Here is a 19,579-nt window from a genome sequence, read left to right on the forward strand (position 1 = left end):
GACCAGCAGCAACTGGGAGCTTGTTAGAAATGCAGAATCTTGTAAATAAAATATGATATAGCTAGCAATACAGTGGAATATGATTCATCCATGAGAGGGAATGAAGCACTGATACTTGCTGCTGAATCTTGAAAAGTTTCTGCCGAGTGACAGTAATCAGACACAAAAGAGAAGACAGTGTGTATCACTTCACGTGGAGTGTCTAGAATAGGCAAATCCATAGAGACGGAAAGCACGTTAGGAGTTTCATCTCTCTGGAAAGAATGAAAAATTCTGCAATTAATCGTGACAGCTGCACAACCTTATGAATGTACACAAACCACTGAAATGTCCGCTTTAAAATGATGAATGTTATGGTATGATAATTACATATCAGCAGCAGCAATCCCACCCTTGGGCAGATACTGGAGGAAACTCTAATTTAAAAAGATACAAGCACCCCCGTGTTCACAGCAGCAATATTTACAACAGCCAAGACAGGGAAGCAACCTGAATGTCCATCCACAGATGACCATATAAAGAAGATGTGGTATATATGCACAATGGAATACTACTCAGCCATAAAAAAGAATAAAATAAAGCCATTTGTAGCAACATGGATGGACCTGCAGATGATCATACTAAGTGAAGCAAGTCAAACAAAGACAAATATCATATGATATCACTTATATGTGGAATCTTAAAAAGTGACACAAATGAACATATTTGCAAAATAGAAACAACCCACAGACATAGAAAACAAATTTATGGTTACCAAGGGGACAAGGTGGGGGGAATAAACTGGGCGTTTGAGATTAGCAGATACACACTACTGTATATAAAACAGATAAACAACAAGGTCCTACTGTATAGCACAGGAAACTATATTCATTCAATACCTTGTAACAGCCTATAATGAAAAAGAATATGAAAAGTAATATATATATATGTATGTGTGTGTGTGTGTGTGTGTGTGTAACTGAATCACTATGCTGTATACCAGAAACTAACATTGTAAATCAACTATACTTCGATTAAAAAAATACATATCAGATCCAAATTTTCAATAAATTGCAATTTCTTCCAACACCCTTTTAGGGAAAAAAAGAGAAAGTTTTATTTTTTTCAAACATTGCCTGTGGACAAATGAAGTTGCCATCACTCCTCATCCGGGCCAGAGAGTTAGTGTGTTTGTCAGAAAGCCCAGGGAGTGGCCTGCCCACCGCAGGCCTGGCCAAGCCTCTCACACCTCCCTGTGCTCTGGTGAAAACCACTGTCACCCGTGGGACCCACCCCCAGCTCTCGGGCTGAAATGGTGGGCCCCCTCCAGGCACTTTCTCATTAGATGGGGTAACTGTAGTCTATGGCGTGTGCTTTCTTGTGGGACAGTCAGCATCACAGTGGTCCTCCAGTGTGATCACATGTCGGGGCAGGGAGAATTTCTTCCCCCTTCTAGAAAAACAAATCTGTGCTTGGGATAGGTGTGTACATGTATACGTGTGTACGTGTGTACGTGTGTGTTCTTGCTTAAAAACAAACTCCCAACATAAAAGTATGTATGTCAACTGTATGGAATGACAACAAATTCAAATTAATAACCCAGCAAGCTCACTTGGGAGAAACTTGCCTTTAGCACTACAGATGACTAGAGGGCGCCGTATTATCCACAGACAGTAGGAAGAACCTCTAACTGGGCTTCGAAGCTTTGAGTTTGGGTTCTGGGTCCATGAAATTTGGCTGCGGGACCTTTGGCCCTTGGTTTAGCTTCTCTGCAGTTTGCACTTTCTTTACACACAAAACAAAACTCGGTGTATTTTGTAAAGTTTGCAACTTTAAGGTCGGCTAGAAGAATGAGTAAACAAGGGTGTATGAAAATGATTTATTACGAACAAAGCACGGTACAGATGTCAAGGTCTCATTATGGTCGTGGGGGCAGGAAAGTAACTCTGGGACCCCCTGTCACCTTCTGCTCCCTCTCGCCGGCGCTGCGAAGTCTTACAAACAAAAGCCCAACACCCTGCTCCCATCGCTCTGATGAAGCGTCTTTCTTACCCCAGGAGGGTCAGCTCCCACTGCTCCTCGGCCTGGACAGAGATGCTGCAGGAACGGGGGAAGGGAGGAGAGAGCTGAGGAGGAGTCTTCGTCCTACTTTTGGAAAAGCAGCTCTTCCAACCCCTTAATTTGGGTTGTTTCAGGGGCAGCGGAATGAAAGAAAGCATGTCCAGTAACAGCACCACGAGCATCTCCCAGGCCAGGAAGGCTGTGGAGCAGCTGAAGATGGAGGCCTGCATAGACAGGGTGAAGGTAAGCACACAGGCAAGCCAGCCTGGCCCCCTGACAAGCACGCAGCTCAGATCATTCCTCCCCTTTGCCCCGCGGTCTTGTGAGAGTCACCCTCTAGAGCACCCGGCCAACCCTGGCAGCTGTAACATTTGCAGACGCCTGTTTGCTCCGGAGTTCTGAGTGTGCCCAAGGATTCAGGTGATGCAAAATACACAGCGTGCATGGATTCCGTCAGGAGTCGCCAAAAATAAACTCATATTCATCTCAGCTCTGTTTGGCACCTGTTGTCAGGCCGAGGAGCGAGAGAGTTTAACCCTGAGATCCAGCATCGTTTTCCCACCTGATTCAGTGACTTTGAGGTTGGACCAGTGTCGGATGTTTTGATGGGGGCTGTCGGAGTGAAGTACTGAACCCTGCACCGTGCGTGTTGAATGCGCCTTTAGGGAAAGGGAGGAAGGGTGGTAGCCATGTTCATTTCGCTGGTGAGCGTACATCTCTTCACGCTGGGAGAGCTGACACGAGATGAAGCCACCTCTCCTCCAGGTGCCACTGAGAAGTGAGTGGGAGGCTGGGTGAATGTGGCTCTGGGATGCAGCTGAGGCTCATTGACTGTAATAGATCTGACAGCAGGACACGTGAGTCCAGTGTGTCTGTGGTCTTTGGGGACCAGGGTACCCAGGCGTCTGGGATTCAAATAAGACAGACTCCCTGGGGCAGTGGGTGACAACAAAAGCCTTCTGTGGGCAGAGGGAGCAGCCCCTCCCTCCCCAAGGCTCCCCCCGCCGAGAGCTCCGGCCAGGGAGCGTCAGCTCCTGTCTCCATCAGGAAAGCTATCCCCTTTCCCAGGGCTTCCGGGTCCAAGCTCTCCAAGGAGGCAGTAAACATGCACAAAGTGACACATGTATACAAAGCAAGGAGGAAATGCAGAATGACCCACGTTGGGTGTAAGCGGACCGGCTGCATCGTGCGCATACTGAGACCAACTGCAAATTGGACGTCAGTCCTTCATCACTGGGCCAGAGGAGGGGCCAGAAACGGAACTGTCTTGAAAGAGGGGGAGCCCTGAGGGTGTGGAAATGGGTCTGAGGCTGAGCATTGTAGACAGTCAGCACTCTAGTGGTTCAAAGACAGGACAGACATCTGCTGAGAAGACGTGGGGAAATTCACTGTTTAGACAAACATCCCTGAGCACCTGCTCTGCCCTCAGCGCGGTCCTGGGGTGGAAACACAAGTGGGACGTTCCTGCAGTGTTGCTCAGAGAAGTCGCCTGGGGGTCGGGAGCTGGGAGCTGGTGATCGTGAGCTGGGAGCTGGTGATGAGGTGACACTGAGGAGAAGGGAAGGCTGGTGTGAGCTAGCCTGGCTTATTTTGAGCCTTTGAACTTGACAGAGGAGCTGTAGGTTGTCCCGGGAAGGTGCCAGATATGCAGGTACAGGTCGTGAAAGGGACTGGGGGTGCAGCCGAGGAGATGAGGTGAACTAAGGTGAGTGGGAGATGAATTGTCAGAGGCCAGGAGGCAGCGGGAGCTGTGGGGAAACCCAGCAGAGGCAGAGAGGGGAAGAAAGCGGGTGTAGTGTGGATAGGGCCTGGGCGCCTGGTGAGGCCAGCGCACGAAACACCAGGGACAAGGCAGTTAGACCCCCAACTGTCCAGCCTGTGGCCAGAGGACTGGAATGACAGTGGGCAGTGGTTCTGGTGGTGGGACGGTTGCCATACTGGGGAGTTCGACTTTGGCAGGAAGATACACTCCATGATAACAGGTGTCCACCTGTGACCATCACCTCCCCAGGGGTCTTTGTGGGGACCACGTGTCCCCACAGGGAAAGGCTCTTCAAGAGTCACTAAAGGAACATGCGCAATCTCTAAAAGAAGGAGGAGAGATCGGAAGGTAACTCAAAGTCCCGTGTGTTACTCAGATGGTATTCAAGGGATGGGCGTCCTGGTCCTGCAGTGACTGGGTTATGGAAACATGGCTCCCTAATCCTGGGAGAGGCCGCCCGAGGCATCTCAGACTCTGTGCTAATTCCAGTGACAGCACGTCAGATTTGGTTCAGAGATGGCAGAGCTTTGCTGTTGAAGAGGTGACCGGGACTGCCGGGGAGAGAGGTGGCCCTGAGGGACCACATGCCAGCCATAGCCTCATAGTCACATGATTTTGGGGGATTTTTTGTTCACATAACCTTGAACACTTATTTATTTATTTTAAAATTATGGTAAGATGCACATAACGTATAATTTACCATCTTAACCATTTTTTATTGAAGTTGAGTTGATTTACAACATGTATTCATTTCTGGTGCACAGCATAGTGATTCAGTTACACATTTATATATACATTTTTTCTCATTATAGGTTACTGCAGGCCATTGAGTATAGTTCCCCATGCTGTACAGTAGGGCCTTGTTGTTTATCTGCTCTGTACATAGTAGTCTGTATTAACCATTTTTAAGTGTACAAATGCAGTAGCATTAAGTACACCCACAATATCACACAACCATCACCACCATCCATTTCCAGAACTTGCTCATTATCCCAAACAGAAACTCTGTGCATTAAAGCCTAACTCCCCATCCCTCCATTCCTCAGCCTCTGGCAACTTCTCTTCTACCTTCTGCCTCTATGAATTTGACTATTCAAGATATTTCATTCATGTAAGTGGAATCATACAGTATTTGTCCCAATTTTGTGTGTGGCTTATTTCACTTAGCACATGAAGTTTTGTCTAGTGTGGTGTGTGTCAGAATTTCATTGATTTGTTTGTCTAAATAGTATTTCATTATATGTATGTGCCACAGTTTTTTTGTCCTTTCATCCTTTGATGAACATTTGGGTTATTTCCACCTTTTGGTTACTGTTAATAATGCTGCTGTTGCGGGGAGGGTATATCTCAGTGGTAGAGCACATGCTTAGTATGCACAGGTCCTGGGTTCAATCCCCAGCACTTCCAAAAAAAATAATTGTTTAAATACATAAATAAACCTAACTTATTTTATTTAAAAAAATGTAAAATGAGGTTTGCTCATTTGGTGTGTAAAAGAAAAGTTAAGACATGATCAAACAATATTTTAGGTAAGAAATACAAGGACATAAGAACTGAATTTGCAAGTGTTCAAGATACAGCTTACGAGGGGAGGGCATAGCTCAGTGGTAGAGCGCATGCTTAGCATGCACGAGGTCCTAGGTTCAATCCGCAGTCTCTCCATTAAAAAAAAAAAAGATATAGCTTGTGTGTGCACTCCTTACTCCGTGTAGAAGGGCCTTTTTCCAAACCTTAAATGTGTAAGAGTGAATCACACATATCTCGAGGCATAGAGCATACTTAAGGCTCCTCAAAGAGAAAGGTAGAACTTAAAGTGAGGGTGTGAGAAAGTAGATACCCTTATTTGGGAGTTTTAAATCTTGTTTTGAAAATAATACAATTTTTCTGTTCATAAAAATAGTACTTATTAAGAAAAATTCGGAAAACGTAGAAAAGTATAAAGAAGAAAATTCAAATAATCTATAACCACTACATTCTCATGTTTTTCCATCTGTTTACCTATTGTTCTTTCTATAAAACTATGGTTCTAATGTACATATTGTTGACGAAATTTCGACTAACTAGAAGAAAAAAGGGAATTTTATTTGAACCAAACTGAGGATTATAACCCGGGAGATAGGCTCTCAGAAACTCTGAGAACTGTTCCACCCATTAGAAGTCGAAGGCACAGTCATATACATTTTTGGGACAAAGGATCATACATCAGAATGGCATATCAACATTTTACAAAAAGTTCACCCAGGATATGTACATAGTCTAGTTAAACAGGTAGAAACAGCAAGTCACCGTAACCCCCTACAGCCTTGGGAAAGAACACTGCTCTTTTAAGAAGCACCATTGTTAGCATCTGAAGAAAGGGGAAAAAATTGATCTTCACGGTCGAGCAGGCACTCCCATCTTTGAGGGAATTTGGTTGATAGGTAATGCAGATTAGAGAGGAACGGAAGGAGGTCCAAACAGACAGAAAGAGAATTTTATGTTTCATTTCTCTTGTCCTGCCTTAAAATATAAATTTCATTTCATCAGTTTATTACTTTTTGCAACCTGATTTATCACTGAGCAATTTATTGTGATTATATATCCAGGTCAGTAAATACTCTTCTAAAATGTCATTTTTAATATCTCTTTTCTCTGTCATCTGATGTGCAGTTATTTTACTGGTCTCCTGTTCTGGGGCATTTCCATTCTATCCAGTTCTTCAGTATTATTACTTTCTTAATTGGAGTGGGGTTGATTTACAATATTGTGTTCATTTCAGGTGTACAGCAAAGTGATACAGTCATGTATATATTTTTCAGATATTATTTTTATTATTATTTATTATTATTACTTTGAGATATTAAATATAGTTTCCTGTGCTCTGCAGTAAATCCTTGTTACTTATCTATTTTGTGTACAATAGTTTGTATCTATTAGTCCCATACTCCTAATTTATCCCTCCCCACCTCCCTTTCCCCTTTGGTAACCATAAATTTGTTCTCTATTTCTGTGAGTATTTCTATAGTCATATGTAGTATCTTTTAGATTCCACATATAAGTGATAGCATATAATATTTGTCTTCCTCTGTCTGACTTATTTACTTAATATGATATTCTCTTAAGTCCATCCGTGTTCCTGCAAATGGCAATATTTCATTCTTTTTTTGGCTGAGTAATATTCCACGGTATATATACACCACATTTTCTTAAGCCAGTTGACTATTGATGGACTCTTGGGTTGTTTCTGTCTTGGCTCTTGTAAATAGATCTGCTGTGAACATTGGGGTGCAGGTATCTTTTTAAATTGGAGTTTTCATCTTTTCCAGGTATATTCCCAGGAGTAGGATTGCCGGATCATATGGTAGCTGTAATTCTAGTTTTTTGAGAAACCTCTGTACTGTTCTCCATAGTGGCTGCACCAATTTACCTTCCCACTAGCAGTGTAGGAAGGTTCCTTTTTCTCCACGCCCTCTCTAGCATTTATTATTTGTAGACTTTTCTGTGATAGACGTTCTGACAGGTGAGGTGATACCAAATTGTGATTTTGATTTGCATTTCTCTAATAATTAGCCATGTTAACCCTCTTTTCATGTGCCCGTTGGTCATCTGGATGTCTTTGGAGAAATAACTGGGTGTTGTGCCTATTTTTTGATTGGTTTGTTTGTTTCTTTGATATTGAGTTGTTTAAGCTGTTTGTATATTTTATACATAAAAGCCTTGTCAGTTGCATCATTTGCAGATATTTTCTTCCATTCCATAGGCTGTCTTTTTGTTTTGCTTTTAAGTTTGATTAGGTCCTGTTTATTTTTACTTTTATTTCTTTTGCCTTGGGAGACATCTAAGAAAAAAATTGCTATGATTTATATTTGAGAATGTTTTGTCCGTGTTCTCTTTTAGGAGTTTTATGGTGTCATGTCTTCTATTTAGATCTTTAAACCATTTTGAGTTTTTGTGTATGGTGTGAGGGAGCATTCTAATTTCATTGATTTACATGTGGCTGTCCAGTGTTCCCAAAACCACTTGCCAAAGAGACTGTCTTTTCTGCATTGTATATTCTTGCCTCCTTTGTCATATATTCATTGACTGTAAGTGTGTGGGTTTATTTCTGGGCTCTCTTTTCTGTGCCACTGATCTATATGTCTGTTTTTGTACTAGTGCCATACTGTTTTGATTACTGTAGCTTTGTAGTATTGTCTTAAATCTGGAAGGGTTATGCCTCTAGTTTTCTTCTTTTTCCTGAGGATTGCTTTGGCAATTCTGGGTCTTGTGGTTACATATAAATTTTAGGATTATTTGTTCTAGTTCTGTGAAAAATGTCATGGGTATTTTGATAGGGATTGCATTAAATCTGTAGATTGCTTTGGACAGTATGGCCATTTTAATAGTATTACTTCTCTAATCCAAGAGCATGGGATAGCTTCCCATTTCTTTGAATCATCTTCAGTTTCCTTTATCAAGGTTTTATAGTTTTCAGTGTATAGGTCTTTCACCTCCTCAGTTTATTCCTCAGTATTTTTTATGTGATTTTTTTTTTTGGAGGGGGAGGTAATTAGGTTTATTTATTCATCTGTTTTCAATGGCAGTACTTAGGATTGAGCCCAGAACCTCGTGCATGCTAAGCACACACTCTACCTCTGAGGTACACCCTCCCTCCTTTGACATGATTTTAAATGGAACTTTTTTTTTAATTTTTGATATTTCATTGTTAGCATAAAGAAACGCAACAGATTTTTGTATATTAATCTTGTATCCTGTTACCTTGATGAAATCATTTCTGAGTTCTGATAGTTTTTGTCTAGAGACTTTAGGGTTCTCTATGAGTTTCATGTCATCTGCTAATAGTGACAGTTTTACCTCTTCCCTTTCAATGTGGATATACTTTATTTCTTTTTCTTGTCTGATTGCTGTAGCTAGGACTTTCAATACTTTGTTGAATAGAAGTGGTGAGAGTGGGCATTCTTGTCTTGTTCCTTAATTTAGTGAGAAGGCTTTCAGCTTTTTACCCTTGAGTATTATGTTGCCTGTGGGTTTGTCATAAATGGTTTTTATTATGTTGAGATACACTCCCTCTATGCCCACTTTGGTAAGGGTTTTTATCATGAATGGATGTTAAATTTTTTTCAGCTGCTTTTTCTGGATCTATTGAGATGATCATGTGGTTTTTATGTTTCCTTCTGTTAATATGGTTTATCACATTAATTTTTTTTTGTAAATTGAATCATCCTTGTGACCTGGAATGAGTCCAACTTGAATATGGTGTATGATCCTTTTTATGTATCATTGGACTCAGTTTGCTAATATTTGTTGAGGTTTTTGCCTTTATACATAAACCTTCCCATGCTGAAATTAAACATTCACGTATATTTTTTCTAGTTCTTTTATTATTTCTTTTTTCACATTTAACTATCTAATCCACCAAAATCCATTATGTCATTTAGTTAAGAACCAAGATAAAAATTTTTTCGAAGTTTATTTTTTCAAAATTTAAACCCATTCATAATTAACAACTTATAATTCCCCCTCTTGATCTGAAATGATTCTGCTCTCCCACGTTTGAGCAGATACTAACTTTCCAGAGTATTTCTGTTCCTACCTCTGATCACTCATTCTTGTTCCCATTACGAGATCTCTTCCTGCTGTATGAGCGCAAGTGGTCTCCAGTTTTATTCCAAGCCCACTTCTCTTTTAAACCTTTAGCGTCTTGGGTAAACTCACTTATTCCTGTGACTTTTTATATATATTGTGTCTCCAGCGCAGACCTTGAGCTTTTGTTCTGTATATCTTGGGGCCTACTGGTCAACCCCCCAGAGCCTTAAAATCAGCACATCCAAAACTGACCTTTTTAAAAAACTTTTTATTCTGTTCTTTTTGTGTATTTTCTTTCATTTCATTATACCACTTGGTCTCTCAAACCAACAACTCTCTTTCCCCATCACCATAGCTAATCTGTTTCCAAATTCTACCAGTTTAGCTCCATGAACCTTTCTGAGATCTGTCTCCCTTTATTGCCTGGCCAAGTGCAGAAGCTGTTGGTGGTTGATCTGCCTCTAGTCTTCCCTCCTCAGATCTATCCTTCCCCTTTCACAAAATGAGTCTACTAGAACTATCTGACTGTGAATTCCTCTACTTAAAACTGCAGTGGAAAAAATTAGTTAAAAAAAAAAAAGGAGGGGGAAAGGCATAGCTCAGTGATAGATTGTGTGCTTAGCATGCATGAGGTCCCAGGTTCAATCCCCAGTACTTCAATTTAAAAAAAATTGGTAAAACTGCAGTGAATAAAACAGGCATTGCTCTGTTATGACCTAGAATACTCTTAATCAGCCCGCTCATTGTATCCAAGGAATTACTAGAACTCCTCTAGCCTCATCTCTGTGTACTTCCTTCCACATGTCTGCATACACACCTTCCCTAACATTTCTTCAGTATTCCAGGCTGTAACATGTTCTTTTGCCTTTTCACATGATCATTGCTCCATCTGCAAGGTTTTCCCTCCTCTGCCTGGGAAATGTCTCTTCATTCATGAAATGCCAGTTGAGAGAGGGAAACCAGACATGGGTCTGTGAGCCTCGGCATTCCACCCACCTGGCTTTTCACAAAGGCCGTCTGCTTGCACCTTTCAGAGTGATGGCAGTTTCTCATCAGCGGAGTTGCTGGGGTGGCCCACTTCTCGTAGGAGATGCCACACACCTCTTTTCCTGTTGGGACTTGAAACTGATGTTCTTTCCTGTTGATTCTTCTCGTGGTGTCTGAAATTGCCAGGGCTTGATGAGTGCGATTGGTGAGAGCTCCCCCTTCTGGCCTTCCCACTCCATTTTAGTGAGGTTTCCTTTTCTTAATTTTCACGGGGGTTATGGCTTCAACATATGAGTTTGGGAAACATATCAGTCCATAACTTCAATCAAGGATTTAGCTGTAACAAATAAAACCATCAAAGTACTAGGAAGATAGGAGCAAATGTTTTTATAATATGAGTTTGGGAAGGAAAAATTCCACAGTTCATTGAGTGAAAGTTTTCACTGCATTAAAAAAAACTCTAAAGGTGGAGGGTGTAGCTCAGTAGCAGAGCACGTATTTAGCACTGGTGAGGTCCCGGGTTCAATCCCCAGTCCCTCCAGTAAGTAAGTAAAAAAATAAATAAATACCTAATCCTCCCCAGAAAAAAAAAGAAAAGTTCATCCCACTTCAAGGGGACATTTTGGGTGGGGGCACCACAGGCATCAGATTGTCCTGATTGTTTCTGAGAACACTTCCTTGTGTCTAGGGCTCAAACACCTTTCGCACTTACCAACAGTCATGGACGACACACTGTGTGTGACACAGCAGCTGCGTAATCACTCAGCCAGAAGCAGGCAGGTGCCACAATTCCGGTTCGCAGGAGTGGACTGAGTGCCTGCTGGCCACGGTGTTGTCCAGGATGAACCAGCTCAGCGGTCAGGTGTTTGCTGGTTTGCTTTGATTGAACCATAGACGACTTACAACATGTTCATTCCTGGTGTACAGCACGGTGATTCAGTTATACATATATATATTCCTTTCCATTTTTTTATTACAGGCTATTACAGGATACTGAATATGGTTCCCTGTGCTGTACAGTAGGGCCTTGTTGTTTATCTGTTTTATATGTTAGTAGTGTATCTGCCAAGGGGACATTGTTTTTGACTCACAACCCTGTGCTTCCTCTCTCAGAGATGCCGCTGGCTTTCTAGAAACCCTAGAGCTAGAATCCATTCATTATGTTTATCTTTCACCTCTCAGTCAGTCCCAGAAACCTCCTGAGCGACCCACAAGTTTCCATCACCACATAAATTACTCTTTCAGTGAACTTGCAAAATGACCACATTCTGGCTTCTTCTGTGGGATACTGGGCTGTATCAAAGACGAGAGGTGGGGTCAGAGTCATGTAGGACACATACCAGCCTGTTTGAATGGGTTTGGTTAAGTCAGGGTCTAGGGTGAACCTGGGTCAACCGTCCTAAACAAACTGAGAGCTTTGTAATTCCTGTGGTGAAGGCCGTGTGATAAGAAGCTCTTACTTAGGTTGACTTGGAGATATTAAAACTCTCTTGCAAGCATCTTAGAATTACCTTTTGACGTGGGAAAAAATTTCTTTATGCTGGTAAAGCTAAACAGCAGCTAATCCATTATTCTGGACATTTGACTTTAGAATTCAGAGAGGGACTCTCTGTTATATTATTCATTTATTCATGCATACCTCCTACCCCCTCTGATTTCCCCCAGGAATAACCTTACTCGCTCCTAGCCAGATGCTATGTGTGACCTAGGACCCAGTGACTGAGAATTGCCTATATTGATCTGGGTCAATAAAGAGTAGTTACTGGACAGGGGGAAGGTATAGCTCAGTGATAGAGTGTTTACTTAGTATGCACGAGGTCCTGGGTTCAATCCCCAGTATCTGCAGTTTAAAAACTGTTTTAATAAATAAATAGACCTAATTACCTCCCTACCTCCCACCCAAAAAAAAAGAAGAAGAAAAAAGAGTAGTTGCTGGGATGCACTGGGAAGCAAAGGTCTTAGCTCATGCTGCTGTAACACAGTATCGTAGACTAGAAATTCCTTTTTCACAGCTCTGCAGGCTGGGAAGTCTCAGAGCAGGGGCCAGCGTGGTCAGGTTGTGGCGCGGGCTCTCTTCCTGGCTTACGTGTGGCCACGCTTCTTGCTGGTTCACATGGAGGGGAGAGAGAGGGTACCTCTCCCCGTCTCTTCTTCTAAGGGCACTAATCCCTTTCATGAAGGTTCAGCCCTTACCTACCAAAGGCCCCACCTCCAAACACCATCACATTGGAAATTAGGGCTTCAGCATACGAATTGGAGGTGGTGGGGGAAGACATATAGTCAGTCTATAGCATTAAAATATGGAAGTATCTTGAGACTGCCCTTAAGAACGGGTGTGTTGACCTCAATACTATCCAACATTACAAATAAATATTAAGTAAAACGTTTTTTAAAAATTGGAGGAGGAGGTATAGCTCAAGGGGTAGAGCACATGCTTAGCCTACACAAGGTCCTGGGTTCAGTCCCCTGGGTTCAATTGATTTTAAATCAATATTTAAAAATAAATAAATAAACCTAATTACCTCCCCCTACCAGAAAAATACAAATAAAATAAAACATTAGAAGAAAGAAGAAATTCGCAAGGATTCGCCCTGAAGCATTAGCTCAGAACTTAGAGGGGAGGCAAAGACCTGTAATGTCCTGAGGGTTCTGCTCAGGATAAATGACGTGACCTCTTGTGTCGGAGTGCGTCCCAAGTTTGGCTTTGTGAAAGCTACCACTGCGCCCTGGGGCTGCACCCTGACTGTGCCCCCGACTGCATTTCTGCTGTTTTCTTGGGGTGGAGGGAGGAACCGGCAGAGGCATCAAGGATGCTTGCAGTTGATTCCAAGCAGTATTGTTAAATAGACCAGGGTTGCTGAGAAATAGGTGTGGGCCGCTCTGCTTTAGACGCAAACAAGAAATGCAGTGGGTGTCACAGCCAGAACAGTAATTACGTCATTGGTCTTGTCGTAGAATATGACTTAGTAATTGCAGCGTTTTCTCCCATCATTGAGGCTTATAATTAAAGCACAGCTAACAGGACTACATGCTAACTTGGGCAGTTTTTAATCACTTCTTTTACTCTGAAATGTAACGGTAAAATTCCACAGTTGTTCCCAGGCTGCTGATTCTCTTCAACATCTGTAGTCTTGTAACTCTTAGCAGTTCAGTACCAAGAGAGGAGGCAGGAATAACGCTCTGGGCGTTGGTAACAGAGGACTTCAGGCAGAGCAGACGTCAGGCCTGATGAGAAAGCATCAAGAGTAAGGAAGTTTTAAGTTTCCAACCAGAATAAAATTTTCTTTTGAAACCCAGTTTTTAAATTTACGTTTCAAAGGTGGCAGGCTTTTATGGGATTTGGCCGAGTCTGCAAGCCATTATTTCACATGCACTGAAGGAAACGTTCAGTCATGAAAGTCAGTCTAGGGCTGGTTAAGAAAACCCTCCCTTTCCATCTCAGGAGCAGGTTTAGATTAATTTATGCCTGGATACTAAGCTGTGCGTTAAGGTGTGGTCTTTCGTGTGGCAGGCTCATTAAGATGTTCATTACGTGTATTTATCTTTTCAGATCCTATTACAACAAACTTCAGGGGTTAGCCAGGAACAAGGGGACCTTGGGCACTACATGAAATAAGGCTGACGGCTAAGGTGGGAAAGGTGGAAAACCCCCTTCTGTTGCAGGATGACTTACACTCCCGTGTGCTGTGTTTTACAGCATTCGCAATAATCTCAGTGCATCTAGGAAATCAACATGGCGTGGAGCCAACCCGGAGCCACACACTGGGCCTTCCGCCGGGCGCTAATTACTCGGCGCCGTCACCGCCTTGGCTGCGATGTCGTTCCTGTAGGACAGGTGCACGAAAGGAACTCTGACCCAGAGGAGCATCGTTATACCTCAGCAAACAGACCTGTGGCCCCAAAACAATGGCAGCAAAAACAAAGGGAGGCAATCTGAGAACAGCTTGTTTTCTTGAAAGAAAACTTGTGGAGTCAAGTGCGTCACCTTTGGAGGTGATAGAAAAATGCCTAAACGAGACCGGCTTAGAGCTTAGCCAGGCCAGCCATTGGCAGCACAGCTGCCAGGCAGACACGGGGCTGAAAGGGGAGCAGATACACTGATGGGAGGCAGGAGAGCGACCCAGCCCCGTCTCTCCCCAACGAGGCCGTCCTACAAATCCCCATTTTTTTGGCCCCTCCTCCCATGCCCTGGCCTGATGGTTGGCGGTGCAGCGCCCCCTTGTGGTTGCTCTCTGGAAATGACTCGTCAAATCTACCCTCCTTGGAGTTTGGCGAGCATCTGAACAAGGAAACTGATCAAGGGGAAGGAAGCTGTAATGATAATTTAGCAAGCCACCTTCGGACTGGCTGGGTCGTGTGGTTGAAAGGTCAACGGAAGCACATTAAACATGTTGAAGCGTTTAATCTGGGCACACGGAGTCACATCAGGAAACACCAAACCAAAGGTAGGTAGCCACCGTTCACCAGCAGAAGGAAGGCAAGGTGTTTAGGGGGAAGATGCTGAAGCCACGCCAAACTGTTGTTTGATTGGTTTAGCTTAAGAGGTCGCTTTATTTGGGGGCACCTCGTGGGCTCTTTGTGATTGGTTGGTCTTGAGTGTCACTTTCTCAGATTTGGGCACATTGACTCTAGCTGAAGTTTTGGCTGGCTCACGGAGGCTACCAAGAAATCTGAGCCAACTCAGTCTTATAGCCTCCTTGTTTCAACAATATAATGGGAAGATCACAGCCTCGAGGAGGGAAGAGTTTCGGGGGTGACATTGGCAGGAGATGTCCAAGCACACCCCAGGGTGCCAGGGAGGAGGACAAGCCAGTCTCTACACTACCGCCCCCAGGAGACTCCCCTGTTAGGGTTTCTTTGGCAAGACTGTCTCTGGATCAAGCCAAATGACCTAAGAAACTTTAGAGGCAAGACACTTCTCTGTCTGGTCATGTGAGTTCCCAGATAGCTGGTCTACATGGAGTGTGTGTGGCCCAGCATATGAGAAAGCTCCAGGCCACCGTACAGTCTTCATTAACAGTTAATCCTGCAGCCGCTGTAATGCATAGCTTCTGCGCTCAGACTGCTTAGCCCCAAATTCCGGCCTTCTCTCTTACTAGACATGAGACCTTGGGTAAGTATTTTAACTTCCAGGCCTTGGTTTCCTCATCTATAAAGTGGCTTTAAGAATAGGACTCAGAATGAACTATATTCGATAACTTGTAATAACCTATAATGAAAAAGAATATTAAAAGGACTATATGTATGTATATGTATGACTGAAACTTGATGCTGTACCCCAGACATTGACACAACACTGTAAACTGAAAGAGCAAAACAAGAATACATATGTGGAACTAAATCACTGCTGTAAGTGAAGGCAAATAGAGAGAGACAAATATATATCACATATGTGGAATCTAAAAAAAGATACAAATGAACTTACTTACAAAACAGAAAGAGAATCACAGACACAGAAAACAAATTTATGATTACCAAAGGGGACAGAGAGGGCTGGGGTAAATTAGGGGCTTGGAATTAGCAGACACACACTACTACGTATAAAACACATAAGCAACAAGGTCCTACTGTGCCGCACAGGGAGCTACATTCAATTTCTGTAGTAACCTATAGTGAAACTGAATATATACGTATAGCTGAATCACTGTGTTGTACACCAGAAACTAACACATTATAAATCAACTATACTTCAATTAAAAAAAAGTCACACTGAAAAAAAAAATAAGGAGACTAGTACCTAGAAGAATTAAATAAGGCAATACATACAATGATGCATTAGCACAGTGCCTGGCAAGTAAGAAGCACTCTGTAAATGTTAGCCGTTATTTTAATAATGGTTGTATACAGCCGTCTCTTGAACTGGCTTAATACGGACCTGCCCCAAGAGGGTATCCATTCTTGGCATGCCAGAAAATCGTGTTTCTGGACCCAGAAGGCTGGGACTAGTGTCAGGATAAAGGGGGCAGGTTTACCAAGGTAACTGCCCCCACGTGGAGCCGGGTGGGGCACTCAGACACCCCTGTCTCCCTGCCCTGGTCCACGGTCCTGTGGTGGTGTGCAGCTGTTCTTCTGTGATGTTTTAGCACATGCTGATTATTATAGTAACTTTAAAATTTTTGAGTCTTCTCAGTCAGATCTCCAGAGGGCAAAAATCTTGCCTTACGTTTCCTCTATATCCTCTCAATTCGCTAAAACATTATTTCCCAGATGAGATAATGAGGTTTATAGAGAGTTCAGAATCAAGGGAGGCAGGTCCCCCCAAGATAAAGGGGAAAATGGAAACCAGGAAACTAGAGAGGGGGTGATGGTCAGATCAGACATTCTGAAATGAGCCACGTGGAAGAGCTCACCGGTGTCAGGGGCGGAGGCCTAGCCGAGCCGAGGGGACAGGTGAGTCTGAGCAGAGGAAGGTGGTTGTTCCAACCACGCCACCCTCTTGTGGGTGCTGGCCTGGGCAGCTGCAAAGACCAGTTTGCTGTGGTTGCCAGAAGAACCACTGGATGAATACAGTGGCTGTCCTAACATGGTGGCCACGGAGGAGACCCCATGCCTCTCTAGGCACGGGAAGAAGCCTGGGGTAGCCAGGAGGCAGGTCATGACCAAGGCAGTCAGGGGAGAGCACTTGGCTTGGGTTCAGAAGCGGACAGATAGCATGCAGCATGGTGGTGCTGTCCCCCAGGCTCCACACCAGCACGCGGCTGCCCTCATTGCGTGATTCTGATTCTCCTGTGCTCTAGTCCCCAGTGATGGTTTCACAGGTCCTCTGCAGGCCTCTGTGGCCTCCACCACCCCAGGGAGATTCCTGTATGGGCATCCACATGACTGCAGACTTCACTCTCATTCCACAGGCTTTGTCAAGATTTTGTTTGATGCATCTGGTTAACTTTTAGTTGTTTTATTTGAAGGAAAAATGCATTACCTATCTTGACTAGGATTATTTGGAGGATTCCAGCCCCTGCTACCTACACATATTTCAGATGAACAGTTTGATGAGTTTTGAAAGATGTATGCCCCAGTGAAGCCACCACCACAATCAAGATAGCTAACATTACCATCACTCCCCAAGAGGTGTGAATTTCAAATTCTCAGTTTATCCCTTCCCACCCTGGTAACCATAAGTTTGTTTTCTATGTCTGTGAGTCTGTTTCTGTTTTGTAGATAAGTTTGCTTGTGGCCCTTTTTTTAGATCCCACGTATAAGCGATACCATATGGCATTTTTTCTTTCTCTTTCTGACTTACTTCACTTAGAATGACAATCTCCAGGTCCATCCATGTTGCTGTAAATGGCATTATTACATTCTTTCTTATTTTTTTTAATGGCTGAGTGGTATTCCACTGTATAAATATACCACATCTTTTTTAAAAATTATTTTATTTATTTTGGGGGTTTTTTGTGGGGGGGTAATTAGGTTGGTTTGTTTAACAGATGTACTGGGGATTGAACCCAAGACCTCGTGCCTGCCAAGCACATGCTCTACCACTGAGCTATATACCCTCCCCCTTGTAATGTGCTTTAAAAAATTTTTTTAATTGAAATATGGTCAGTTACAATGTGTCAATTTCTGGTGTACAACATATCATTGTTTACATATTCTTTTTCATTGTGTGCTTCTCTACATGTTCTGTTGAGAAGGGTCAGGCGTCTGTGTTAGTCATGACGCGGACTGTAATAAAACAATACCAGCAGTAATAATTATCAATACCCTCACACTGGTTGGCGGGGGCCAGCACTCAGCTTTGTTGGTCTAGAAACGGTTTAGCAGAGCAGTTGTGAGCTCCTGGCCTGGAGCCTGGCTCAGCACGCAGCTCAGAGCAGAATGAGGCGGTCTGGACCCTTCTGCAGGCTCCTGGTTCCTCTCGAGGTGCTGATCTCACCCTACCCTGGGGGCGACCTCTCTCTGCTTCACAGGCAGGTTTGCACACTCGCTCTCCCCAGGCCTCGGAATGGCCCTGTCGTTGGCCGTGCACGCAGTGCAACCTGTCCCTGCGTGGTCACCTCCACCTCGGACCCGCTCTGAACCCGCCTCTAACCCCGCCTGTGTTGTGTCCCCCCCAGGTCTTCCAGGTGGCGGCGGACCTCCTGGCGTACTGCGAGGCCCACGTTCGGGAGGACCATCTCATCATCCCAGTGCCTGCGTCAGAAAACCCCTTCCAAGAGAAGAAGTTCTTTTGTACCATCCTCTGACTCCGAGTGTTAACTAAAGTATCTTTGTAGCATCGCTGGCAGAGGCCGCGCATGCTCTTCGCTGTAGGGAGGCCGCCCACCCGCCCCTCCCGGACCAGGTCGGCCCCGCCCGCCACGGCTTCTCATTGGTTTTCGTCATTGCATTCGATTTCACTTTTTCTTTTCGTTTTCATGTGATTTTCATGATTAGCAAAGAAAATAGACATTTTTGTAGCCAAATAACGAATGTCCCAAGTAAAAATAAGTGTGGGTCCAAGGGCTTAATTTTTTTTTTAAGCATCTAATTCCTGAGTTTACATACACGTCCAGTTTATACACTGCAATGGGTCATTTACGGAGAAGGAAAAAATGTACTCAACAATCCCCCATTCACAAAAATTCAGGGTCAAGTTAGAGCTCGTTGACCAGCTGAAGAATATGGGTCAAGTTTCCAGCTCTCTGGAGACAGCCGTTATGGAAGCTTTCTGTTTCCTGCTCTTTCTTCTTCCGGCTGAAAAACAAACAGCGCACATCATCAGCTGGTCTTCTAAACATGCGCCTTCCTGGGGCCCAGACTCGTTTCTCACTGACCGTCACCCGTCACTTCAGAGGTGGTCCTTCTACAAATGTAGGTGTTGGGCGGATACTGTAGAGAGCTTAACCATAAATGTCACACGGTTACATCTATTTCTGTGCTCCAGCCGCGTGGCCAGGGAGACCACCTCCCCTCTCCATAGGCCACCTCTCCCTGCTGCATCTTGTCCTGGCTTCTCCCCTGTAGTTCCAACATGGGCTGCATTACTAAGGACCCGCTCTGGGCCCAGCGCTGGGCCCTGTGGGGGTTCACTAGGGTGGCTCCAGCCAGAGGAGTGAGGCAGGGCAGCTGCTCACCAGGCACGATCCGCGGGTCGGAGCAGCCCCACGGATCCACTCCTCTGACAAGAGATAAATTTCCTGAATACAGCTGTATATAAGAGAGAAACTGAGGCACAGAATGACTATGCCGTTTCCCTAAGATTGTGGGTGGTAAGCGGGGAGGCTGGGCCCTGAGTGCAGACAG

At 44.0% G+C, this 19,579-nt stretch overlaps 1 protein-coding gene across 10 annotated transcripts in view; it reads left to right on the plus strand.

Annotated features, from left to right (window-relative positions):
- LOC140691232 (guanine nucleotide-binding protein G(I)/G(S)/G(O) subunit gamma-4-like) overlaps positions 1-18,796 on the plus strand; it is a 42,487-nt gene extending 23,691 nt beyond the window's left edge. For 3 of the 10 annotated variants that reach the window (XR_012066803.1, XR_012066799.1, XR_012066804.1), the window contains 3 exons: positions 2,175-2,283; positions 14,052-14,799; positions 18,412-18,534. Coding sequence is in view for 2 of the 10 variants with exons in the window: in XM_072954233.1 (XP_072810334.1) it covers positions 2,175-2,283; positions 18,412-18,540 (238 nt within the window). In the remaining 8 variants the exon portion in view is untranslated. Of the gene's footprint in view, positions 1-2,036; positions 2,056-2,174; positions 2,284-14,051; positions 14,800-18,411 lie in introns of those variants that run through there. The other 7 variants (XR_012066805.1, XR_012066800.1, XR_012066806.1 and 4 more) reach the window with 4 other exon arrangements.
- The last annotated feature ends 783 nt before the right edge of the window (positions 18,797-19,579 follow it).

Source organism: Vicugna pacos, chromosome 34, assembly GCF_048564905.1.
Source record: "Vicugna pacos chromosome 34, VicPac4, whole genome shotgun sequence".
Classification (NCBI taxonomy): domain Eukaryota; kingdom Metazoa; phylum Chordata; class Mammalia; order Artiodactyla; family Camelidae; genus Vicugna; species Vicugna pacos.